The sequence below is a fragment of the Artemia franciscana genome, chromosome 12, assembly GCF_032884065.1.
Source record: "Artemia franciscana chromosome 12, ASM3288406v1, whole genome shotgun sequence".
Classification (NCBI taxonomy): Eukaryota; Metazoa; Arthropoda; class Branchiopoda; order Anostraca; family Artemiidae; genus Artemia; species Artemia franciscana.
The window spans coordinates 39,887,959-39,911,086 of NC_088874.1; the positions used below are offsets into that span (position 1 = coordinate 39,887,959).

The following is a 23,128-nucleotide window of genomic DNA, read 5'->3' on the forward strand; positions in this document are numbered from 1 at the left end:
CAGACAGACAAACAACTTATTTTTATTTATATAGATATATATATATATATATATATATATATATATATATATATATATATATATATATATATATATATATATATATATATATACTAGCTGTTGGGGTGGCGCTTCGCGCCACCCCAACACCAAGTTGGTGGGGGCACTTCACCCCCCCCCAAGCCTTCCCGCGCGCGTAAGTCGTTACGCGCCATATTAGTTACGCGCCATTGTAGTTGTGTCCCTATGTCCCACCTGTGAATATAGATATATATATATATATATATATATATATATATATATATATATATATATATATATATATATATATATATATATATATATATATATATATAAATATAATATATATGTATATATATATATATATATATATATATATATATATATATATATATATATATATATATATATATATATATGTTTTTAACTACGTAAAACTTGAGAACATACAACATTCTTTGCTCTCCCATTGTCTGTGCATATAAATAGAATGTCAGGTTTAACGACTCTTGAACATGCAACATATAATGGTCCAGTGGAAAACAATCCGTATTCAGATCTATACCTCATGATTCTAATGATTGCCCTTGAGCTTTGTTGATGGTGATTGCTAATCGACGATTCCCTGTGTCGCCATCGTCATTTATATATCCCCCTGAGCCCCCCGGCGTCCCTGTTGTAGTTGTGTCCCTGTGTCCCGGTCGTCATGTCCCGGTCGTCATTTGTGTCCCGGTCTGTATATACATTCGTTTTTGAATTGGTCTTTTTTTAGGTTTTAGTTTTTTTACCTTTTTTTAGTTTTTTTTCTTTTTTTTTAGTTTTGTTTTTTTCCTTTATTTTTCATTTTCTTCCTTTTTCATTTTATTTTCTTTTTAGTTTTTTTTTTAGCTTTTTAGCTTTTTTATTTTTTTAGTAGTTTTTAGTTTTTTTTTCTTTTTAGTTTTTTTGTAGTTTTTACCTTTTTTTTTAGTTTTTAATTTTTTTTACTTATGTCCTGGTCGTCATTTATACTCCCTGTGTCCCGGTGCTTTGTTGATGGTGATTGCTAATCGAACATTCCTTGTGTCCCGGTCGTCATTTATATTCCCTATGTGCCGGTGTCCCGGTCGTCATTTGTGTCCCGATGTCCCGGTCTGTAATTTCGTCAGTCGAAAACATGACGTCAGTCGACACAGAAACATGACGTCACCTGACAGATCCACAGACAGACAACTTATTTTTATATATATAGATATAAGATATATATATATATATACAAGCTGTTGGGGTGGCGCTTCGCGCTACCCCAACACCTAGTTGGTGGGGGCGCTTCGCGCCCCCCCCAAGCCCCCCCGCGCGCGTAAGTCGTTACGCGCCATATTAGTTACGCGCCATTGTAGCTGTGTCCCTATGTCCCACCTGTGAATATATATATATATATATATATATATATATATATATATATATATATATATATATATATATATATATATATATATATATATATATATATATATATATATACTAGCTGTTGGGGTGGCGCTTCGCGCCACCCCAACACCTAGTTGGTGGGGGCGCTTCGCGCCCCCCCCCAAGCCCCCCCGCGCGCGTAAGTCGTTACGCGCCATATTAGTTACGCGCCATATTAGTTACGCGCCATTGTAGTTGTGTCCCTGTGTCCCACCTGTGAATATAGATAGATTTATATATGTGTTTCAAACTACGTAAAAATTGCGAATATACAACATTCTTGGCTTTCCCATTGTCTGTCCATATACAAAGCCGTATGTACTAATAATGACGTCATATGCAAACGTTCTTTTTACAAACAAACAAACATGCATACACACAACTCGTTTTTATATAGATAGATAGATAGATAGATACAATACAAATTAACTACGTAAAACTTGTGAATATACAACAGTCTGTTCCGAAATACAACTAACTTCGTAAAACTTGAGAATATACAACATTCTTCGCTGTCCAATTCTCGCTGCATATAAATAGATTGTCAGGTTTACCGACCCTCGAACATGCAACGTACAATTGTCCATGGGAAAAACAATCAGTATTAAGATCAATACCACATTTTTCTAATGATTGACCTTGAGCTTTGTTAATGGTGATTGCAAATGCTAATCGAATTGGGAATTGCAATCTTTTAAATTGAAAAGGCAGATCTGTTGGAATCATGGGAATGCGAGGAATAAGAACAGCCTCACCCTCAAAAGGCCCTGTCAGGATTGTGGCCTCTATTAGGTTTTCCATTGTTTTTTTTACGGCAAGTCGAGTGCCATTGCAAAGCTTTGGTGGGTTTATGTTACGTAACAATATTATAGGTACGCCTATTTTTAGTTGTAGCACGTGTGGTGGAAACCCTGAAAGATCTATGGAATTTAAAAATTCAGATGGATAATTAACCGCTTCATTTGGTTCCAAAACTGTGTCGACTGACTTGTAAAGGACTGCCTGGTCTTGAATCTTGGTCAAAACAATATTGTTGATTTCGTGGACGTCTATATTCTTGGGTGCGAGAATCGCTCTTTCACTTAGCCATTTATTATTTTTATAATTTTTTAGAATATTCGGAAATATATTTTCAATCAATTCATTTTTGGACGTCACTAAATTACAGAAATCAGCAGGTAGTTGTATACGTCCATAAATTGAGTCTACTGGGAGCTTTCCGTTTCCCATTGCTAGCAATTGATCTGAAAATGTTTGACCAGAGTCATCGTTTTGCAATCGGACACGCATATTTGTAGTTAATTTTAATGTTTTTACGTGTGCCCATAAATTAGAATTTTTCAGGCAAGCATTCATTTCGTCTGCAGGAGTTGATCTAGGTATTATAGGTAATGTTTGCCTGAAATCTCCTGCAAGCAATATTAATGTGCTGCCAAAGGGTTTCGAATTCCCTCTTAAATCTTTCAAGCATTGATCCAGAGCCTCGAGCGATTTTTTGTGTGCCATTGTGCACTCATCCCAAATAATAAGTTTGCATTGCTGCAATACTTTACCCATCCCAGATGATTTGGAAATATTGCACGTGGGAGTTTCTGTAGAATGCAAGTTCAGAGGCAATTTCAAAGCGGAATGAGCAGTTCTTCCACCAGGCAGCAATGTTGCGGCTATTCCGGACGACGCAATTGCCAACGCTATATCATTTTTAGATCGAATTGATGCCAGAATCAGTTTTATCACAAACGTTTTACCAGTACCTCCTGGCGCATCCAAAAAGAAAATTTCTCCAACGTTGTTATCGACACAATGCATTATCGTATCATAAATGTCTTTTTGTTCCGACGTTAACTTGGAAATGTTATTTTGTACATACGACAATAGATCACTCGTACTGTAACTTTGTTCACGATCCAATTCTACACATGTCGAAACAGCAGCGATACGGTTAGGTGAAGGCATTCCCAAACCCTGAAGAGGTTTGTTTGCCATACTTATGCAAATATCTTCTATAACAACTAAAGTGTAGTTATAAATTTCTGGTGTAAAATCAAAAGTCATGTCTGACGTCTCTAACTGTTTTCGATGAAGTATATCTTCGGACATTTTTGACTTATATTTTTCCCATAACTCTGTAGGAGCTGATGGAGAGCAAGTTGTTAAAATGATGCCAAACAATGCACGAATTTGACTTGGGGTTGACGTTTCGCACGCGTCATTGATGCAGTTATCCCAGTGTTGGTCATTCTCCAATAAATTCAGAGCTTGGCATGCACTACGGTAAGTGTCATGTATAGTACCATTTACAGTCCTCAAATACTCAAAGGATGTCGGACCGGGTACATTCACCAAAAGCAGGCGTAGAAAGAAGCATTCATGTTGATTGGGGTGAACGGTGTAGAGTCTTCCTATCGTGGTATCTTTGAAGATGGTAGGTTGGCCGTCGACTGACTTACCCTGTTTTCGACGTTCAAATACTTTATTTTTAGTATTCCACGTGTAATACGAAGGCACTTCAGTATACAGCAGTTTTTTCGCAAAAGAATCATTTTTGCAAAGCGAAAAAAAAGCTGTTAATGTTGTATCCGGTGGATTCAGGACTCTTTGTTGCACGTTGGTTTCCGTGAAATAAACACGTTGACCATTCTGTAAATGTACCGCTAAGTGAACAACAGCTGGACTACGTTCATGTATCGGAAATGAAAGAATTCGCCAAACAGCTTCATTACTGCTTATGTATCTTCCAGCCTGATATTCTACGATTTCATCGAAATCTTTGATTTCGGACTGCAAGCCAAAAACTGCCATGTCACTGCCTTTGTTGACGTATTTACATATATATTTTATTGCCTTTACGGAGTTACAGTATTCAACGTTTATATGTGCATTAAATGTTTTGGATAATAAAGGGGAATATGGAACAACCCACTGGTTATCTACTTCGATGGTGGTACCGTTACGCTTCTTTATTATTGCTGTTTTACCGCCATCTTCAGTAGATCTTCTTCTATATTGTGGGTAACCATCATTGCCAGTAATTGTTGTGGGTACTAAAAGTCGAGGATATTGCTTTGTGCACCTTCCTTTGGCCATGCATGGTGAATTTTCGTTCAGTGCACCGCAAGGTCCATGTATCATATTTTTTACAATAATATCATGTAACCCCTTATCGACATTTTTATCAGGTATTTCAGCGGAAATCACATCATCAATTTCGTTTGAAGTAATTTTTTTATGTAGCCAGATTAGTATATGTGCGTGTGGCAAACCTCGTTTTTGCCATTCCACTGAGTACATCCAGCATCGCACTGACCCAAACACTTCATGTTTTACAAGGTAGTTTATCAGTGATTTCAACTTTTGCCGGAAGACACGTGCCGTAATGTCATGCCTATGAACCGCCGATTGTCCTTGAAGTAAAAGCTGCAGTATCTCGTCCCAAGATTGATTACATGTAAATGTAATAAATAAATCTGGACGACCATAGAGACGAACATACGCAATAGCATCTTGAGCATATTCATGCATATGACGTGGACTGCCAGCATATGACGAAGGTAAAATTGTTAATCTTCCAACGTTTGTGGTATTACCGTCATTTATAACTGCATCTCGCAAATGAATGTATTGTTCAGAGCGGAGCTTGGTCTGATTCAGGCGGATATATAGCAAACGTTCTGATTCAATTTTTGCATACATATCCACGACAAATTGGTGAAACAATTCACGGCATTTTAAAATATAATTTTCTTCATCCTGCCGAATCATTAGTCTATAGGAATAATAATGCATTGCACTGCATTTCTTATTCATTTCTTTGTTAGTGGCTGGATTCATCAATTTAATATTAAAGTGATAGCCGTCGGCTCCATCCCAAAAAATGATAGGATATTGTAGGGCATCGTAGCATCGATGAGTTTCAGCAATTCTTAACAACTGGGCGTTTCGCTTATGTAGAATAATATCTCGAGGTAAAAACTGATCACCGACCATAACGATTGCCACTTCGTCGATAGTCGGAGCATTGTATCTACGCACATGTTGGCCAGGAGGCGTTTTGTCAGCGGAAATAACAATTTTATGAGTATCAGTAGGCATCAAATCGATGGCTGTTTTGAACAGACGCACTAAATTATTATTTTCGTGGAAAAGATGTTGCAATTGGGAAACGATTGTCCTTTCAACGTTGGGAGAAATTTCGCAACGTGCATTCAATTCAGAATTTCTATCACTGATGAAGTACAATTGTAAAAATTTATGATTCTCGCCTAATAATGGTAGAAGGGACCCTGCTTTATGATAAATTTGCCCTTTTACTTTAAAAGTAGACATAAATTGATCTGGATTTTCGATTTGGGCTCCAAACGACGTCATTTGGAAACATGAGTTGTATTGTCTGATTTTTGACAAAAAACGCTTAGATTCTGACGTAGTTCCAGTAAGGAAAGTCTTCAATGGCTCTGGTGGTGCAGCCAATAGAGGAAGTTTAACTTTTCCTGAGGCGCAACACATTCCCATTGTTTCACCATTGAATTTCAAGGCCTTGCAATAGGGACAAATTTTGGACATTGTCCCGATTTGAACACAGCTACTCAAGCTATAATCATCGACTGGGTTGTACCTGAATGCCAGGCGATAACTTTCAGATTGCTCTGATTCCTCGGCACGCTTTCTTTTCTTACTTTCTCTATCAGCAGCAAGCCTGATTTCCTGCTGGTCTTTTGATTCCTCGGCACGCTTTCTTTTCTTACTTTCTCTATCAGCAGCAAGCCTGATTTCTTGCTGTTCTTGTAATTCCTCGGCCCGCCTTCTTTTTTCACATTCTGTTTTAGCAGCAAGTCTGCTTCTGCGTTGCTCTGGTAGTTCCTCGGCATGCTTTCTTTTTTCACTTTCTCTTTTAGCAGCAAGTCTGCTTTCGCGTTGCTCTGGTAGTTCCTCGGCATGCTTTCTTTTTTCACATTCTCTTTTAGCAGCAAGTCTGCTTCTGCGTTGCTCTGGTAGTTCCTCGGCATGCTTTCTTTTTTCACATTCTCTTTTAGCAGCAAGTCTGCTTCTGCGTTGCTCTGGTAGTTCCTCGGCATGCTTTCTTTTTTCACTTTCTCTTTTAGCAGCAAGTCTGCTTTCGCGTTGCTCTGGTAGTTCCTCGGCATGCTTTCTTTTTTCACATTCTCTTTTAGCAGCAAGTCTGCTTCTGCGTTGCTCTGGTAGTTCCTCGGCATGCTTTCTTTTTTCACATTCTCTTTTAGCAGCAAGTCTGCTTCTGCGTTGCTCTGGTAGTTCCTCGGCATGCTTTCTTTTTTCACTTTCTCTTTTAGCAGCAAGTCTGCTTTCGCGTTGCTCTGGTAGTTCCTCGGCACGCTTTCTTTTCTGACTTTCTCTATCACCAGCAAGTTTTCTGGCATAGACTCTTTGAGCATCTTCATCAGTCATTATAAACTTAAGCATTAATAGAATTCTACACGAACATCCGTCTTATATAACTTGAATGACGTCACGCCTTCAAAGCAAAAATGATGCCTTCAAAGCAAAAATGATGGCAGCTAATTTCATGACGTCAGCCGAAACATGACGGCGAACATATGTCTTATATAACTTGAATGACGTCACCTTCAAAGCAAAAATGACGGCAACTAATTTCATGACGTCAGCCGAAACATGACGTCACCTGACACATCCATCCACACATCCACAGACAGACAACTTATTTTTATATATATAGATAGATATATATATATATATATATATAAAAATAAGTTGTTTGTCTGTCTGTCGACTGACGTCATGTTTGTCGACTGACGCCATTATAAGGATTGAGCTGTATGTCGTCATGAAGTTGTTTGTCGTCTGACGTCATGTTTGTCGACTAACAAAACTACAGACCGGGACACCGGGACACAAATGACGTGTTATGTCTGTTATAACGTAATAGAGGCAACAATCTTGACAGGGCCTTTTGAGGGTGAGGCTTTTCGTATTCCACGCATTCTCATGATTCCAATGGATCTGCCTTTTCAACCTAAAAGATTGCAATTCCCAATTTGATTAGCATATTTAGTTTTCAGTCCAGAACCACTAAAGCTATTATGTAAATATCAAAAATATTTATGTTGTCTGAGCAATAATTTTTAGTTTTTATTTTAAAATGACTGATGAACTTACAATGGCAAAAGCCGATGAAGATGCTCAAAGAGTCTATGCCAAAAAACTTGCTGCTGATAGAGAAAGTCAGAAAAGAAAGCGTGCCGAGGAATCAAAAGAACAGCAAGGAAACAGGCTTGAGGCTAAAGAACGCAAAACCGCGCAGTTAGATGAAATCCACCTGGACAGCGAGAGTCAAAACATATCAAAACTGAAAATGATAGCGATGATGATTGGGTTTGGGATCTTGACTTGGATAAGGTCATCAATCCCTACCAGATTTTAGTTAAAAAAAACAAAGGTTCGGCGATATGTATTTCATAGTGAAGCTGAAAAATAAAGAAGAAAAAGAAAACTGAAAAAAGAAAAAATGTAAAAAACTAAAAAATACTAAAAAGAAAAAACAATCAAAGAGAAATTACAGACCGGGACACAAATGACGACCGGGACAGAGGGAATATAAATAACGACCGGGACACTCAAGGAGAAATTACAGACTGGGATACCGGAACACAAATGACGACCGGGACACAGGCAATATAAATGACGACCAGGACACAGGTATTTAAGAATATCGTTCAAAGACAAATTTTTAATTGTAAGAAGACCGTTGAAAGAGAAATTTCTAATTGTAAAATGACTGAAGAACCTACAATGGCAACACCCGAGGAAGCTGCTCAAAACGAATGTATTCACGCCGAAGTAGCTGAGTTGGTAAAGCGTTATGTTTCAGGTTCTAGGTCCGAGAGGCTCCAGGTTTGAACCTTGGCTTTAGCATTAATACAAAAGAAGAAAAAAACTAAAAAAGGTAAAAACTACAAAAAAACTAAAAAGAAAATATATATGTATATTTATATATATCATCTTTTCCACAAAAATAATAATTTAGTGCTTCTGCTTAAAAACAGCAATCGAATTGATGCCTCCTGATACGCAACTATCAACAAAGTGGCAATCGTTGTGGTCGGTGATCAGTTCTTACCTCGAGATAATATTCTTTATAGGCGAAACAATCAGTTGACAAGAATTGCTTAAACTCATCGATGCTACGATGCCCTACAATATCCTGACGAATATAAATGACGCCCGGGACACTCCAATAGAAATCACAGACTGGGACACCGGGACACAACTGACGACGGGGACACAGGGAATATAAATGACGACCCGGACACAGGGACACAACTACAACGGGGACGCCGGGGGGCACAGGGGGATATATAAATGACGATGGCAACAAAGGAAATGGTCGATTAGCAATCACCATCAACAAAGCTCAAGGGCAATCAATAGAATCATGAGGTATAGATCTGAATACGGATTGTTTTCCCATGGACCATTATGCGTTGCATGTTCAAGAGTCGGTAAACCTGACAATCTATTTATATGCACAGACGATGGGACAGCAAAGAATGTTGTATATTCGCAAGTTTTACGTAGTTAAAAACATATATATATATATATATATATATATATATATATATATACTAGCTGTTGGGGTGGCGCTTCGCGCCACCCCAACACCTAGTTGGTGGGGGCGCTTCGCGCCCCCCCCAAGCCCCCCCGCGCGCGTAAGTCGTTACGCGCCATAATAGTTACGCGCCATTGTAGTTGTGTCCCTATGTCCCACCTGTGAATATAGATATATATATATATATATGGTTTTAACTACGTAAAACTTGCGAATATACAACATTCTTTGCTGTCCCATTGTCTTTGCATATAAATAGATTGTCAGGTTATCCCCCTGTTTCCCCCGGTGTCCCCGTTGTAGTTGTGTCCCTGTGTCCCGGTCGTCATTTATATTCCCTGTGTCCCGGGTCCCGGTCATCATTTGTATCCCGGTGTCCCGGTCTGTATATACATTCGTTTTTTAGTTTTGTTTTTCTCCTTTATTTTTTTCCTTTTTTTTTCTTTTTTAGCTTATTTAGATTTTTAGATTTTTTAGTTTTTTTTATTAGTTTTTAGTTTTTATTTCTTTTTAGTTTTTTTGTCCCGGTCGTCATTTATATCCCCCTGTTTCCCCCGGTGTCCCCGTTGTAGTTGTGTCCCTGTGTCCCGGTCGTTATTTATATTCCCTGTGTCCCGGTCGTCATTTGTATCCCGGTGTACCGGTCTGTATATACATTCGTTTTTTAGTTTTGTTTTTCTCCTAAATTTTTTTCCTTTTTTTTTCTTTTTTAGTTTATTTAGATTTTTAGATTTTTTAGTTTTTTTATTAGTTTTTAGTTTTTTTTTCTTTTTAGTTTTTTTGTAGTTTTTACCTTCTTTTTAGTTTTGTTAATTTTTTTTTTTACTTGTGTCCTGGTCGTCATTTATACTCCCTGTGTCCCGGTGCTTTGTTGATTGCTAATCGAACATTCCTTTTGTCCTGGTCGCTTTCTCTTTGAGTGTCGTCATTTATTTTTTCTTTTTTAGTTCTTTTAGTTTTTACCTTTTTTAGTTTTTTTTTAGTTTTTAGTTTTTTTAGTTTTTTACCTTTTTTTAGTTTTTTTAGTTTTTTAGCTTTTTTATTTTTTTTATTAGTTTTTAGTTTTTTTGTAGTTTTTGCCTTTTTTTTTAGTTTTTTGTCCTGGTCGCTTTCTCTTTGAGTGTCGTCATTTATTAGTTTTTTCCTTTTTTTTTTAGTTTTTTATTGGTTTTTACCTTTATTTTAGCTTATTTTTCAGTTTTTTCCTTTTTTTTAGTTTTTTTTTATTTTTTATTTTTTTTAGTTTTTTACCTTTTTTTAGTTTTTTTAGTTTTTTTAGTTTTTTAGCTTTTTTACTTTTTTTATTAGTTTTTAGTTTTTTTTTGTAGTTTTTGCCTTTTTTTAGTTTTTTCAGTTTTTTTTTTAGTTTTTTATTGGTTTTTACCTTTATAGTTTTTTTAGTTTTTTAGCTTTTTTATTTTTTTATTAGTTTTTAGTTTTTTGTAGTTTTTGCCTTTTTTTAGTTTTTTCAGTTTTGACGTCACCTAATCCAGTTTTTTCAGGTGACGTCACCTGACACATCCATCCACACATCCATCCACACATCCATCCACAGACAACTTATTTTTATATATATAGATATATATATATATATATATATATATATATATATATATATATATATATGTTTTTAACTACGTAAAACTTGCGAATATACAACATTCTTTGCTGTCCCATTGTCTGTGCATATAAATAGATTGTCAGGTTTACCGACCCTTGAACATGCAACATATAATGGTCCATGGGAAAACAATCCGTCTTCAGATCTATACCTCATGATTCTAATGATTGCCCTTGAGCTTTGTTGATGGTGATTGCTAATCGACCATTCCCTGTGTCGCCATCGTCATTTATATATCCCCCTGTGCCCCCCGGCGTCCCCTTTGTAGTTTTGTCCCTGTGTCCCGGTCGTCATTTATATTCCCTGTGTCCCGGTCGTCATTTGTATCCCGGTGTCCCGGTCTGTATATACATTCGTTTTTTAGTTTTGTTTTTCTCCTTTATTTTTCATTTTTTTCCTTTTTTATTTTTTTTCTTTTTTAGTTTTTTTTAGTTTTTTAGCTTTTTTAGTTTTTTTATTAGTTTTTAGTTTTTTTCTTTTTAGTTTTTTTGTAGTTTTTACCTTTTTTTTAGTTTTTTTTTTTTACTTATGTCCTGGTCGTCATTTATACTCCCTGTGTCCCGGTCGTCATTTGTGTCCCGGTGCTTTGCTGATTGCTAATCGAACATTCCTTTTGTCCCCGGTCGAGTGTCGTCATTTATATTCCCTATTTGCCGGTGTCCCGGTCGTCATTTGTGTCCCGATGTCCCAGTCTGTAATTTCGTCAGTTGAAAACATGACGCCAGTCGACACACAAACATGACGTCACCCGACAGACAGACCCACACACACACAGACAACTTATTTTTATATATATAGATTGTTCCGAGTTTTCATCCGTCACGATGTCTAAGATTGAAAAGGATAAAGTTCAACTGGATGCAAAGTCAATTTAGTCCCTTCTTTCGATACTTCTGTGTTGCTGTTAGATTGTCAGGTTTACCGACTCTTGAACATGCAACATATAATTGTCCATGGGAAAAACAATCCATATTCAGATCTATACCTCATGATTCTATTGATTGCCCTTGAGCTTTGTTGATGGTGATTGCTAATCGAACATTGCCTGTGTCCCCGTCGTCATTTATACATCCCCCCTGTGCCCCTGGCGTCACCGTTGTAGTTGTGTCCCTGCGTCCCGGTTGTCATTTATATTCCCTGTGTCCCGGTCGTCATCCCGGTGTCTCAGTCGTCATTTGTGTCCCGATGTCCCGGTCTGTATATACATTCGTTTTTGAATTGGTATATGATGAAGTAAATTTTAAATTTTTTCCCTTTTTTCTTTTTAGTTTTTTTTATTGGTTTTTACCTTTTTTTAGGTTTTTTAGTTCTTTTCTTTTTTCTTTTTAGTTTTTTTTGAAGTTTTTATCTTTTTAGTTTTTTTATTTTTATTTATATTTTTTTAGTTTTCTTTTTCTCCTTTATTTTTCAGTTTTTTCCTTTTTTTAGTTTTTTTTTCTTTTTTAGTTCTTTTATTTTTTACCTTTTTTTAGTTTTTTTCAGTTTTTTAGCTTTTTTAGTTTTTTTTATTAGTTTTTAGTTTATTTTATGGTTTTTTCCTTTTTTTAGTTTTTTTAGTTTTTTACCTTTTTTTAGTTTTTTTTAGTTTTTAAGCTTTTTTAGATTTTTTTCTTTTTTTTTCTTTTTAGTTTTTTTTTGTAGTTTTTACCTTCTTTAGATTTTTGCTTCTTTTATATTAATGCTAAAGCCAAGGTTCGAACCTGGAACCTCTTGAACCTAGACCTGGAACATAACGCCTTATCAACTCAGCTACATCGGCTTGAATACATTCGTTTTTGAATTGGTACTCAGTGGAATGGCAAAAACGAGGTTTGCCACACGCACATATACTAATCTGGCTACATAATAAAATTACTTCTAATGAAATTGATGATGTGATTTCCGCTTAAATACCTGATGAAAATGTCGATAAGGGGTTATATGATATTGTTGTAAAAAATATGATACATGGACCTTGCGGTGCATTGAACGAAAATTCACCATGCATGGCCAAAGGAAGGTGCACAAAGCAATATCCTCGACTTTTAGTATCCAACACAATTACTGGCAATGATTACGTTTTCCATTGTTTTTTTTACGGCAAATCGCGTGCCATTGCAAAGCTTTGGTGGGTTGATATTTCTTAACAGTATTATTGGTACGCCTATTTTTAGTTGTAGCACGTGTGGTGGAAACCCTGACAGATCCACGGAATTTAAAAACTCAGATGGATAATTAACCGCCTCATTTGGTTCCAAAACTGTGTCGACTGACTTGTAAAGGACTGCCTGGTCTCGAATCTTGGTCAAAACAATATTGTTGATTTCGTGGACGTCTATATTTTTGGGTGCAAGAATCGCTCTTTCACTTAGCCATTTATTATTTTTATAATTGTTTAAAATATTCGGAAATACTTTTTCAATCAATTCATTTTTGGACGTCACTAAATTACAGAATTCAGCAGGTAGTTATATACCTGCTGAACTCAACGCTTCGTCAACGAAGGCGTGTCGAGGAACTACCAGAGCAACGCGAAACCAGACTTGCTGCTGAAAGGGAAAGTAAAAAAAAGAAGGCGTGTCGAGGAATCACAATAGCAACGTGAAAGCTGGCTTGCGGCTTCATGAGATAAAGCCAAAAAAGAAAAACTACAAAAAAAAACTAAAAAACAAAAAAATTAAAAAAAAACTAAAAAAGAAAACAAATCAATAAAAAGAATAAACTAAAAAAAAAATAAAAAATAAAAAAGGAGCTACTCAGTCCCGGTCGTCATTTGTGTTCCGGTGTCCCGGTCTGTAATTTCTCTTTGTGTGTCCTGGTCGTCATTTATATCCCCTGTGTCCCGTTCGTCATTTGTGTCCCGGTGCTTTGTTGATGGTGATTGCTAATCGAACATTCCTTGTGTCCCGGTCGCTTTCTCTTTGAGTGCCCCGGTCGTCATTTATATTCCCTATGTCCCAGTCGTCATTTGCGTCCCGATGTCCCGGTCTGTAATTTCGTCAGTCGACAAACATGACGTCAGTCCAAACACAAACATGACGTCACTCGACACACAGACAACTTATTTTTATATATGTAGATATATATATATATTTAACTACGTAAAACTTGCGAATATACAACATTCTTTGCTGTCCTATTGTCTGTCCATATAAATAGATTGTCAGGTTTACCAACTCTAGAACATGCAACATAATAATTGTCCATGGGAAAACAATCCGTATTCATATCTATACCGCATTTTTCTAACGATTGCCCTTGAGCTTTGTTGATGGTGATTGCTAATCGAACATTCCCTGTGTCCCCGTCGTCATTTATATATCCCCCTGTGCCTCCGGCGTCCCCGTTGTAGTTGTGTCCCTGTGTCCAGGTCGTCATTTATATTCCCTGTGTCCCGGTCGTCATTTGTGTCCCGGTATCCCGGTCTGTAATTTCTCTTTGAGTGTCCCGGTCGTCATTTATATAGATATATAGATACAGTTTCATTTCAGTTTTTTTTCTTTTTTAGTTTTTTCTTTTCTTAGTTTTTTCTTTTTTAGTTTTTCTTTTTTAAGTTTTTTCTTTTTATTGATTTGTTTTCTTCAATTTGTCAATGTTCATTCTAACATTGACACTTGGAAAAATCTTTACGTGCCAAGCAAGCTAAAGCTCCAACAATTTATAATAAACCTCAAAATTTGGGTATATGTTTGAAGGTTTTCGAATTACCTTAATCTTTTGTCAAAATATATTGAAATATTTGTGCAATTCCCAGTTTTTTTTAGTTTTTTCTTTTTTTAGTTGTTTAGCTTTTTGAGTTTTTTTTCTTTTTAGTTTTTTACCTTTGTATTTTTTATTTTTTTTTACATTTTTTCTTTTTAAGTTTTTTCTTTTTTTAATTTTTTTTATTTTTTAGTTTTTTTTTAGTTTTTTTTAGTTTTTTACCATTTTTCTTTTTTCAGTTTTCTTTTTCTTCTTTATTTTTCAGACGTCATATGCAAACCCTCAATACCAAAATACATACAATTATATATAGATAAGATATAATCTGGCATAAGAGACATAAAAGACAGACAACTTATTTTTATATATATAGATTTTTATATATATATAGATACAGTTTCTTCTTTAGTTTTTTTTTTTTCTTTTTTAGTTTTTTCTTTTTTTTAGTTTCTTCTTTTTATTGATTTGTTTTCTTCAATTTGTCAATGTTCATTCTAACATTGACACTTGGAAAAATCTTTACGTGCCAAGCATGCTAAAGCTCCAACAATTTATATTAAACCTCAAAATTTGGGGTATCTGTTTTAAGGTTTTCGAATTACTTTAATCCATTGTCAAAATAATATTGAAATATTTGTGCAATTCCCACTTTTTTTAGTTTTTTCTTTTTTTTAGTTTTTTAGCTTTTTTTAGTTTTTTTTTTAGTTTTTTATCTTTTTTATTTTTTTACGTTTTTTCTTTTTTAATTTTTTTAATTTTTAATTATTTTTTTTTTAGTTTTTTTTTAGTTTTTTACCATTTTTCTTTTTTCGAATTACTTTAATCTATTGTCAAAATATTTTGAAATATTTATGCAATTTCCAGTTTTTACATTCTAGTTTGTTTTCTTTTATATATATAGAAGATATAATCTGGCATAACGGACAGACAACTTATTTTTATATATATAGATATTCACAGGTGGGACACAGGGACACAACTACAATGGCGCGTAACGACTTACCCACGCGGGGGGCTTGGGAGGCGCGAAGCGCCACACCAACAGCTAGTCTGTTTATAAGTTTGATGTCTGACAGTAAAGTAAGCATTGCTGAGACACAAAGACGTGAGAATGCCTACTTCGCTCATTACTTAGGTAACGCTACTGTATTGCCTGTAATTTTATAAACTTTGGGTTAGCCAAAAAGGAAAAAGGAGTCCAATCGGGAAGAAGCTGGTAAAATAAAAAATAAAAAACACTTGTTTGATGCCCTTTACACATCAAAGTCAGAGCAATGAAGAAATCAAAGAACCACTTGACCGAATAGTCCCACTGTACATTTTTAAACTGATAGAGCTATCACTTTTTTCTCGGCTAAAACTACTTTTAAGGAAATACTTTTATCTTAGCTGACGGATAAAGAATGTCAGACAAAATCAATGGTATCGACAAGCAAGTGGTTTTACTTACTCTTCTTCTTCTTATTGTCCTTGTCTTTCAAAATACGGAGGAGTTCGACGAAGACATTCACGAGGTCAAGGAAGAGTATCAAACTGTGAGACAAAACATCCCCTTCTCCCATGCGTTTCCTCTCAATTATCAGCTGAGTATCATACAAAATGTAAGCACAAAATACGCCAAGGCCTATGTACATTTCCAGCACAAAATTTCCTCCCATGAACAGTCTCAACAAAGTTACTGATAGAAGGTAGGTTGAAAGAGGGGCTCCTAGAAAAAGCCACTTGCCACTTGGTGACAAGATAGAGCAGAGACTAAATCCAATAAAGATCAACGCAGTTCCAGCAAGAGCCGTTGTGATAATGGTGGGATCATTGAACAGCAAAACAAACTGGATAACAGGGGCCAAGCTCACTCCAAATGAAAAGCTGCAGACCAAGAGCATTGATAGTCTTATCCCAAACATTTGTTTTGTTGAACCCACAAACACAAATCCAAAGAGTGAAATGAAAGCAAACAAAGCACCAACCTCCGGTGTGACGATTTCTCTCAACAACTGGATGTATGTGCCGAGGATACACGCGACAGTTGACATGGAAAGGGTGGTATATACATTAACTAGATGTTTGCGAATTGATTCCTCAAGGTGGGAGTTAAAGTTTCGCTTGAATTGTTCCATGTTTTTCACAAAAGATGCCCCATTATGTTTGCTCTGATCAGTCTCCAAAGTTACATATCATATTGTAATTTTCCACTTGCATTAAAAAATTACCAAGCTTTTGTGAATGAGTTTGTAAAAATGTAAAACGGGACTAAAACTGCAGCCATATTTTTGCATTCTACGAAATGTGCTTTTAGAGTTTTTGGATTATTGCAAAACTCTCCTAGATTTTTCTGATTCATAAGGCTCTTTTGCTGGTTAACTTGTCAATTGCTATATCTAACTTCTAACAAGTTACTATGTCTAACCCATGAACGAATTAATTTAACTAGTGAACCATTGAAAGGAGACAGTTTCCATCAATTATTGATTTTATATGTTATTGCATAAACCGCAACAATATATTCTGCAGTTATCGATTTGAGTGAGGAACGTCCTTGCAAAAGTTAAAGTATTGGTGGCATGTACTAGATTGGAGCTTTAGAAGGATTGCGTATTGTGACTAGTTTACAGAAAAGATACCTTGTCGATGAGGAAACAATGAAAACTAGTTAATCATTGGCCCTATGTGTTGTTAATAATTTTCGCGTAATACGAGACCCATATCGAGCCCAGCTGTGGCAATGCTTAGTAAGGACTGACCCCAGAACCTTAGTAGTCAAGAAGCGTCGTTAATCCCGTTAATTTTACTTTCTATCTTCGCGTCTTATAATATCCTATCTAAAAAAAAAAAGTTTAAAAAAAAAACCTGAAAAAAAGTTTTTCAAAGATAAATAAAGAGCTACATTAAACCAAGAATGAACACAAATCTAGTAAATTAATTTTCCTACCAAACTACCACACGCGTAAAACTACACGCGTAAAACTACCACAAATCCCCATCAATAAGCAAATGAAACCCGGAACAAACAGAAATTACAACGAATTACCACGTCAAGCTCGAAACGAGCAGAAACTAAGATGAGCAGGGCTGACGCCACCCATGTTTTCTGAAGACCAAAATATAATGTACACTTTACTGAAAACCATCATTATATTGAGCTTAATGTTTTATTTCTCTTAACATCGAATTTTTTTTAACCTGTCATAACCAAGATTACTGAAAACCAATGAATGTTGATGTATAGTTTCAAACAGTTCGTGGTAACGAACTGTAGTAAGGAGCGACCCGGCTCAATAGTAACCAAAACTCTAAAAAATGGAATTTTGATACCAATAGCTATATCAAAAGAATTGCATTTTAATGCTGGTTTTAAATATATAAGTTTCATCAAGTTTAGTCTTACCCATCAAAAGTTACGAGCCTGAGAAAATTTGCGTTATTTTAGAAAATAGGGGGAAACACCCCCTAAAAGTCATAGAATCTTAACGAAAATCACCCCATCAGATTCAGCGTATCAGAGAACCCTATTGTAGAATTTTCGAGCTCCTATCTACAAAAATGTGGAATTTTGCATTTTTTGCCAGAAGGCAGATCACGGATGCGTGTTTATTTGTTTTTTTGTTTTTTTTTTTTTTCCCCAGGGGTGATCGTATCGACCCAGTTGTCCTAGAATGTTGCAAGAGGGCTCATTCTAACGGAAATAAAAAGTTCTAGTGCCCTTTTTAAGTGACCAAAGAAATTGGAGGGCACCTAGGCCCCTTCCCACGCTAATTATTTTCCCAAAGTCAACGGATCAAAATTCTGAGATAGCCATTTTATTCAACTTAGTCGAAAAACCTTATAACTATGTCTTTGGGGACGACTTACTCCCCCACAGTCCCCGTGGGAGGGGCAACAAGTTACAAACTTTGACCTGTGCTTACATATAGTAATGGTTATTGGGAAGTATACAGGCATTTTCAGGAGGATTTTTTTGGTTGGGGGGAGGGGTTGAGAAGAGGGGGATATGCTGGGGGAACTTTCCATCGAGAATTTGTCATGGGAAAAGAAAACTTCTATGAAGGGAGAGCAGGATTTACTAGCATTATTTAAAAAAAAATTAAAAAATAAATGTGAAAAAGCTTTTTCAGCTGGAAGTAAGGAACAGCAATAAAACTTAAAACAAACATAAATTATTACCCATATAAGGGGCTCACCTCCTTATGATACCTAGCTCTTTACGCTAAAGTATTTTTAGTAATTTCAACTATTTATTCTACGGCTTTTGTGATTCAGGGGTCATTCTTAATGAATTGGGATAAAATTTAAGCTTTAGTGTAAAGAGCGAGGTACTGACGATGGGGCGAATCCCCTCATATATGTAATAAAAACATGAGAATACAAAAGTTCTTTACGTAAGCTAATTTATAAGTTACGTAAATCTTTTACCAATAAAAAGATTCGTAAAAAATTAAAAGTTCTAGTTGCCTTTTTAATTAACCAAAAAATCGGAGGGCAACTAGGCTTCGCCCCCGCTCTTTTTTTCTCAAAATCATTCGATCAAAATTATGAGAAAGCCATTTAGCCCCCCCCCCAAAAAAAAAATATGTAAATTTCGTTTTGATTATTCCTCTGCGGAGAGCCAAAATCAAAACATGCATTGATTCAAAAACGTTCAGAAATTAAATAAAAAAAACGAGTTTTTTTAACTGAAAGTAAGGAGCGACATTAAAACTTAAAACGCACAGAAATTACTTCGTATATGAAAGAGGCTGCTTCCTCATCAACGCCCCGCTCTTTACGCTAAAGTTTTTTACTGTTTTAAAAAGAAGAATTGAGAGAAAGAGTCAAACTTTAGCGTAAAGAGCGGGGCGTTGATGAGGAAGCAGCCTCTTTCATATACGAAGTAATTTCTGTGCGTTTTAAGTTTTAATGTCGCTCCTTACTTTCAGTTAAAAAAACTCGTTTTTTTTATTTAATAATATACATATACTGATATTTGTTTGTTAAAGTTTTAACAATTTTGAATCTCTTAAAGTTAAAACATTTCAACGTGTTTTGTTTCCGGTAAAGCGCAAATTATTTTCTGATCTTGTGGAGTGACTTATATTTTTTCTCTGTGAACCCATACACAGCTGAGATTAATGATCTTAGCTGGACCGTTGACTTCCATCTAGTCAAGAGACGACTCTGCTAGCCTTAAAGTGTCAACTGCAACATTGCCTGGTGAATTTTGTACCAAATCAAAAAGTATATTTTGTAAGCTGAAAAGGTACTGAACTGCAGAGTTCACATAACTGAAAACACATTCTTTGTTTTAGAAACCCTTTTTAAAAGCACCAATATCACTTTGGTAGTGCTGCTTTTGGTTGCATTTTTATTGTTTTCTTGAATGGTTAGGAGTACGTTATCACATTTTGTTGCCACTTTCTTATTATTTGATTTTACTTTGCTTGATATAGACGTTATTTCTCGACATTTTGCCTTATTTGGAAATCTTGACTATAAATATATATAAGGGGCAGTTTTTTGACAAAAATCATTTTATTGTAAGGACTGTATTTTGTTAATCGAAAAGCCAAGTAGATGTAGCACTTTCCTTTAACATAAGCCCTTAAACAGATCTCTATGATGGTCCAGCGCCCTGCTAGCTGCGGAGAAAGAAAAACGAAAAAAAAATTTTTTTCGTTTTTCGAAAAACGAAAAAAGTGATTTTTCTTGTTGTTCAAGTCAAGGTACTATAACTTTCATGTACACGGTTTTCGGCCGAAGCTATTCCAGTGCAATTTTTGTTTCGATCCAAGACAATTTTATCCATGTTTGTGAGTACTACAAAACGAATGTTTGGGATAAGACTATCAATGCTCCTTGTCTGAAGCTTTTCGTTTAGTGTGAGTTTGCCCCCTGTTATCCAGATGGTTTTGCTGTTTAATGATCCCACAATTACCACAACGGCTCTTACTGGAACTGCATTGACTTTTATTGGATTTAGTATCTGCTCTACCTTGTCAAAAAGTGGCAAGTAGCTGTTTCTTGGAGCCCCTTTGTCAACCTACCTTCTATCAGTAACTTTGTTGAGGCTCTTCATGGGAGAAAACTTAGTGTTGGAAATGTACATAGGCCTAGGCGTATTTTGTGCTTACATTTTGTATGATAGTTAGCTGATCATTGAGAGGAAACAGATGGGAGAAGAAGATGTTTTGTCTCACAGTTTGTGGCTCTTCCTTGACATCGTGAATGTTTTCATTGAATTGCTGCATATTTTTAAAGACGAATATCTAGTTAAAGAGGGGAATAAAGAAATACTCAAAGACTGTAGAAGTCGCCTTGACGTGATTGACATTGTTGGGAAGCAACAGAGTACCAAGTACCATGGGAAGCGCATTAGTGATTTAGTTGCAGAACTGATTTGTTGCATAACAAATGTAACAGTAAAAGAAAACAATGCACACCAAATGTATGAGAAAAAAGAGGCCATTAAAAAAATAAGAATGCAGGTAATATGAAATACAGGAACCCCTTTCTTTCTTCTGAGGAGTCTGATACTGAGTTGTCTCCAAAACTGGATAGTCTCAATAGGCTAAAAAATCCACTTGAAGATGAAGAAACCACGTTACAAAACGTTATTAGTTCAGATGATAGAAATTCGTTACTTACTTCTGATGGATTTTATACTGAATTAAATAAAAAAAAACTAGTTTTTATAACTGAAAGTAAGGAGCAACATTAAAACTTAAAACAAACAGAAATCACTCTGTATATGACATGGGTTGTCCCCTCTGCAATCCCTCGCTCTTTACGCTAATGCTTTTAATTGTTTTAAAAAGTAGAATTGTGACATAGAATTAAACTTTAGTGTAAAGAGCGAGAGATTGCAGAGGGGGCAACCCATTTCATATACGGAGTAATTTCTGTTCGTTTTAAGTTTTAATGTCGCTCCTTACTTTCAGTTATAAAAACTAGTTTTTTTTATGTAATTATTAAAGTGTTATTAAAGTGTAATTACTAGTTTTTTTAAACTGTAATTACTAGTTTTTTTACATAAATTATTAAGTGAAATTTGCATATTAATTTTTTTTGGCTAAATGGCTTTCTCTTAGTTTTGATCAGACAACTTTAAGAAATAAGGGTTGGGGAAGGAGGCCTAGTTGCTCTCCAATTTTTTGGTTACTTAAAAAGGCAACTATAATTTTTAATTTTTAACGAACGTTTTTATTAGTAAAAAATATACGTAACTTAAGAACTAACTTACATAACAAACTTTTATATTCTTATAGTTTTGATTATATATATGAGGAAGTTTGTCCCCTCCTTAATACCTTGCTCTTCACACTAAATCTTAAGTTTTGTTCCAATTCTTTAAGAATGACCCCCTGAATCAGAAAGGTTGTAGAATAAATAGTTGAAATTACTAAAAATACTTTTTCATGTTTATATTTTCATTGTTTCTTTTTTTTATAGTAATGCTAGAAAATCCTAAGCCCTTTTCATTGAATTTCTCTTCCCCCATGAAATATTCCTCCGAGGAAAGATCCTCCCACATAGCCCTCTCCCCTTAACCCCAAACCAAAAAGATCCCCCTGAAAACGTCAGTACACTTCCCAATAACCATTACTGTATATAAACATTGATCTAAGTTTGTAACTTGCAGCCCCTCCCTCAGGGACTGTGTGAGAGTAAGTCATCCTCAAAGACATAGTTATTATGGTTTTTGATTATGCAGAAAAAAATGGCTATCTCAAAATTTTGATCTGTTGACTTTGGGAAAAAAATTAGCGTGGGAAGGGGCCTAGGTGCCCTGCAATTTTTTTGGTCACTTAAAAAGGGCAATAGAACTTTTCATTTCCGTTAGAATGAGCCCTCTTGCAACACTCTAGGACCACTTGGTCGATACAATGACCCCTGGGAAAAAAAAAAAAAACAAATAAACACACACCCATGATCTGTCTTCTGGCGAAAAATTTGAAATTCCACATTTTTGTAGATTGGACCTTGATATAGGGTTTTTTTCTATAGGGTTCTCTGATATGCTGAATGCGATAGTGTGATTTTTTTTAAGATCCCATGACTTTCAGGGGGTGTTTCCCCCTATTTTCCAAAATAAGACAAATTTTCTCAGGCTTGTAACTTTTGATGACAAAAACTAAGTTTGATAACACTTATATATTTAAAATCAGCATAAAAATCCAATTCTTTTGATATATATATATTTTAGCATCGAAGTTCCGTTTTTTAGAGTGTTGTTTACTATTGAGCCGGGTCACTCTTTACTACAGTTTGTTACCACGAACTGTTTGATCAGCTTCAAAAACACTTAGTAGTAGCACAGTGAAAAACCCATTTGAAGTCTAAGTTAATAAGTGAATATCACATTGATCATTTATCAAGTGAAATTATTTTTTTGTGAAAGAACCCTAAAAATTGTAGAAAGTTTAAAAAACAAAACATAGAATGTCTGAGAATCTCTCTGATCAAATAGCACCCTTGTTGCAGTAGTAGCTGCAACCTAGCAAGGAGTGAACCACAACCCATAGAAACCATAAATGGAAAACTGCACTAAAAAACTGGCAAGCAAGAGGAAATTACTTTTTCTAACTGATAAATGGAGTAAACAACAAATCGCAGCCCAAAATAACCAAGCATAAAAAATGCATCCTTTTATTAGTAACAAAAAACAGTATCTGAAACAAATTCATTTTCTGTCTTAAAAAAAAAGTATCTCCACATTCATGGTAATGAATAATGTCCTAATTGTAAATGAAACCATAAATGACATTATAGTATAGCTACAT

General features: G+C 35.4%; 2 protein-coding genes across 4 annotated transcripts in view; both read right to left on the reverse strand.

Annotated features, from left to right (window-relative positions):
• LOC136034118 (deoxynucleoside triphosphate triphosphohydrolase SAMHD1-like) overlaps positions 1-23,128 on the reverse strand; it is a 69,435-nt gene that overhangs the window by 43,814 nt on the left and 2,493 nt on the right. The gene's annotated exons all lie outside the window — the stretch shown is intronic.
• LOC136034119 (probable Bax inhibitor 1) lies at positions 9,917-16,546 on the reverse strand (the record flags this gene model as incomplete). Its single annotated transcript, XM_065715268.1, has 1 exon — positions 9,917-16,546. A coding segment is annotated over one exon (729 nt), but the record flags the coding sequence as incomplete, so codon positions are not given.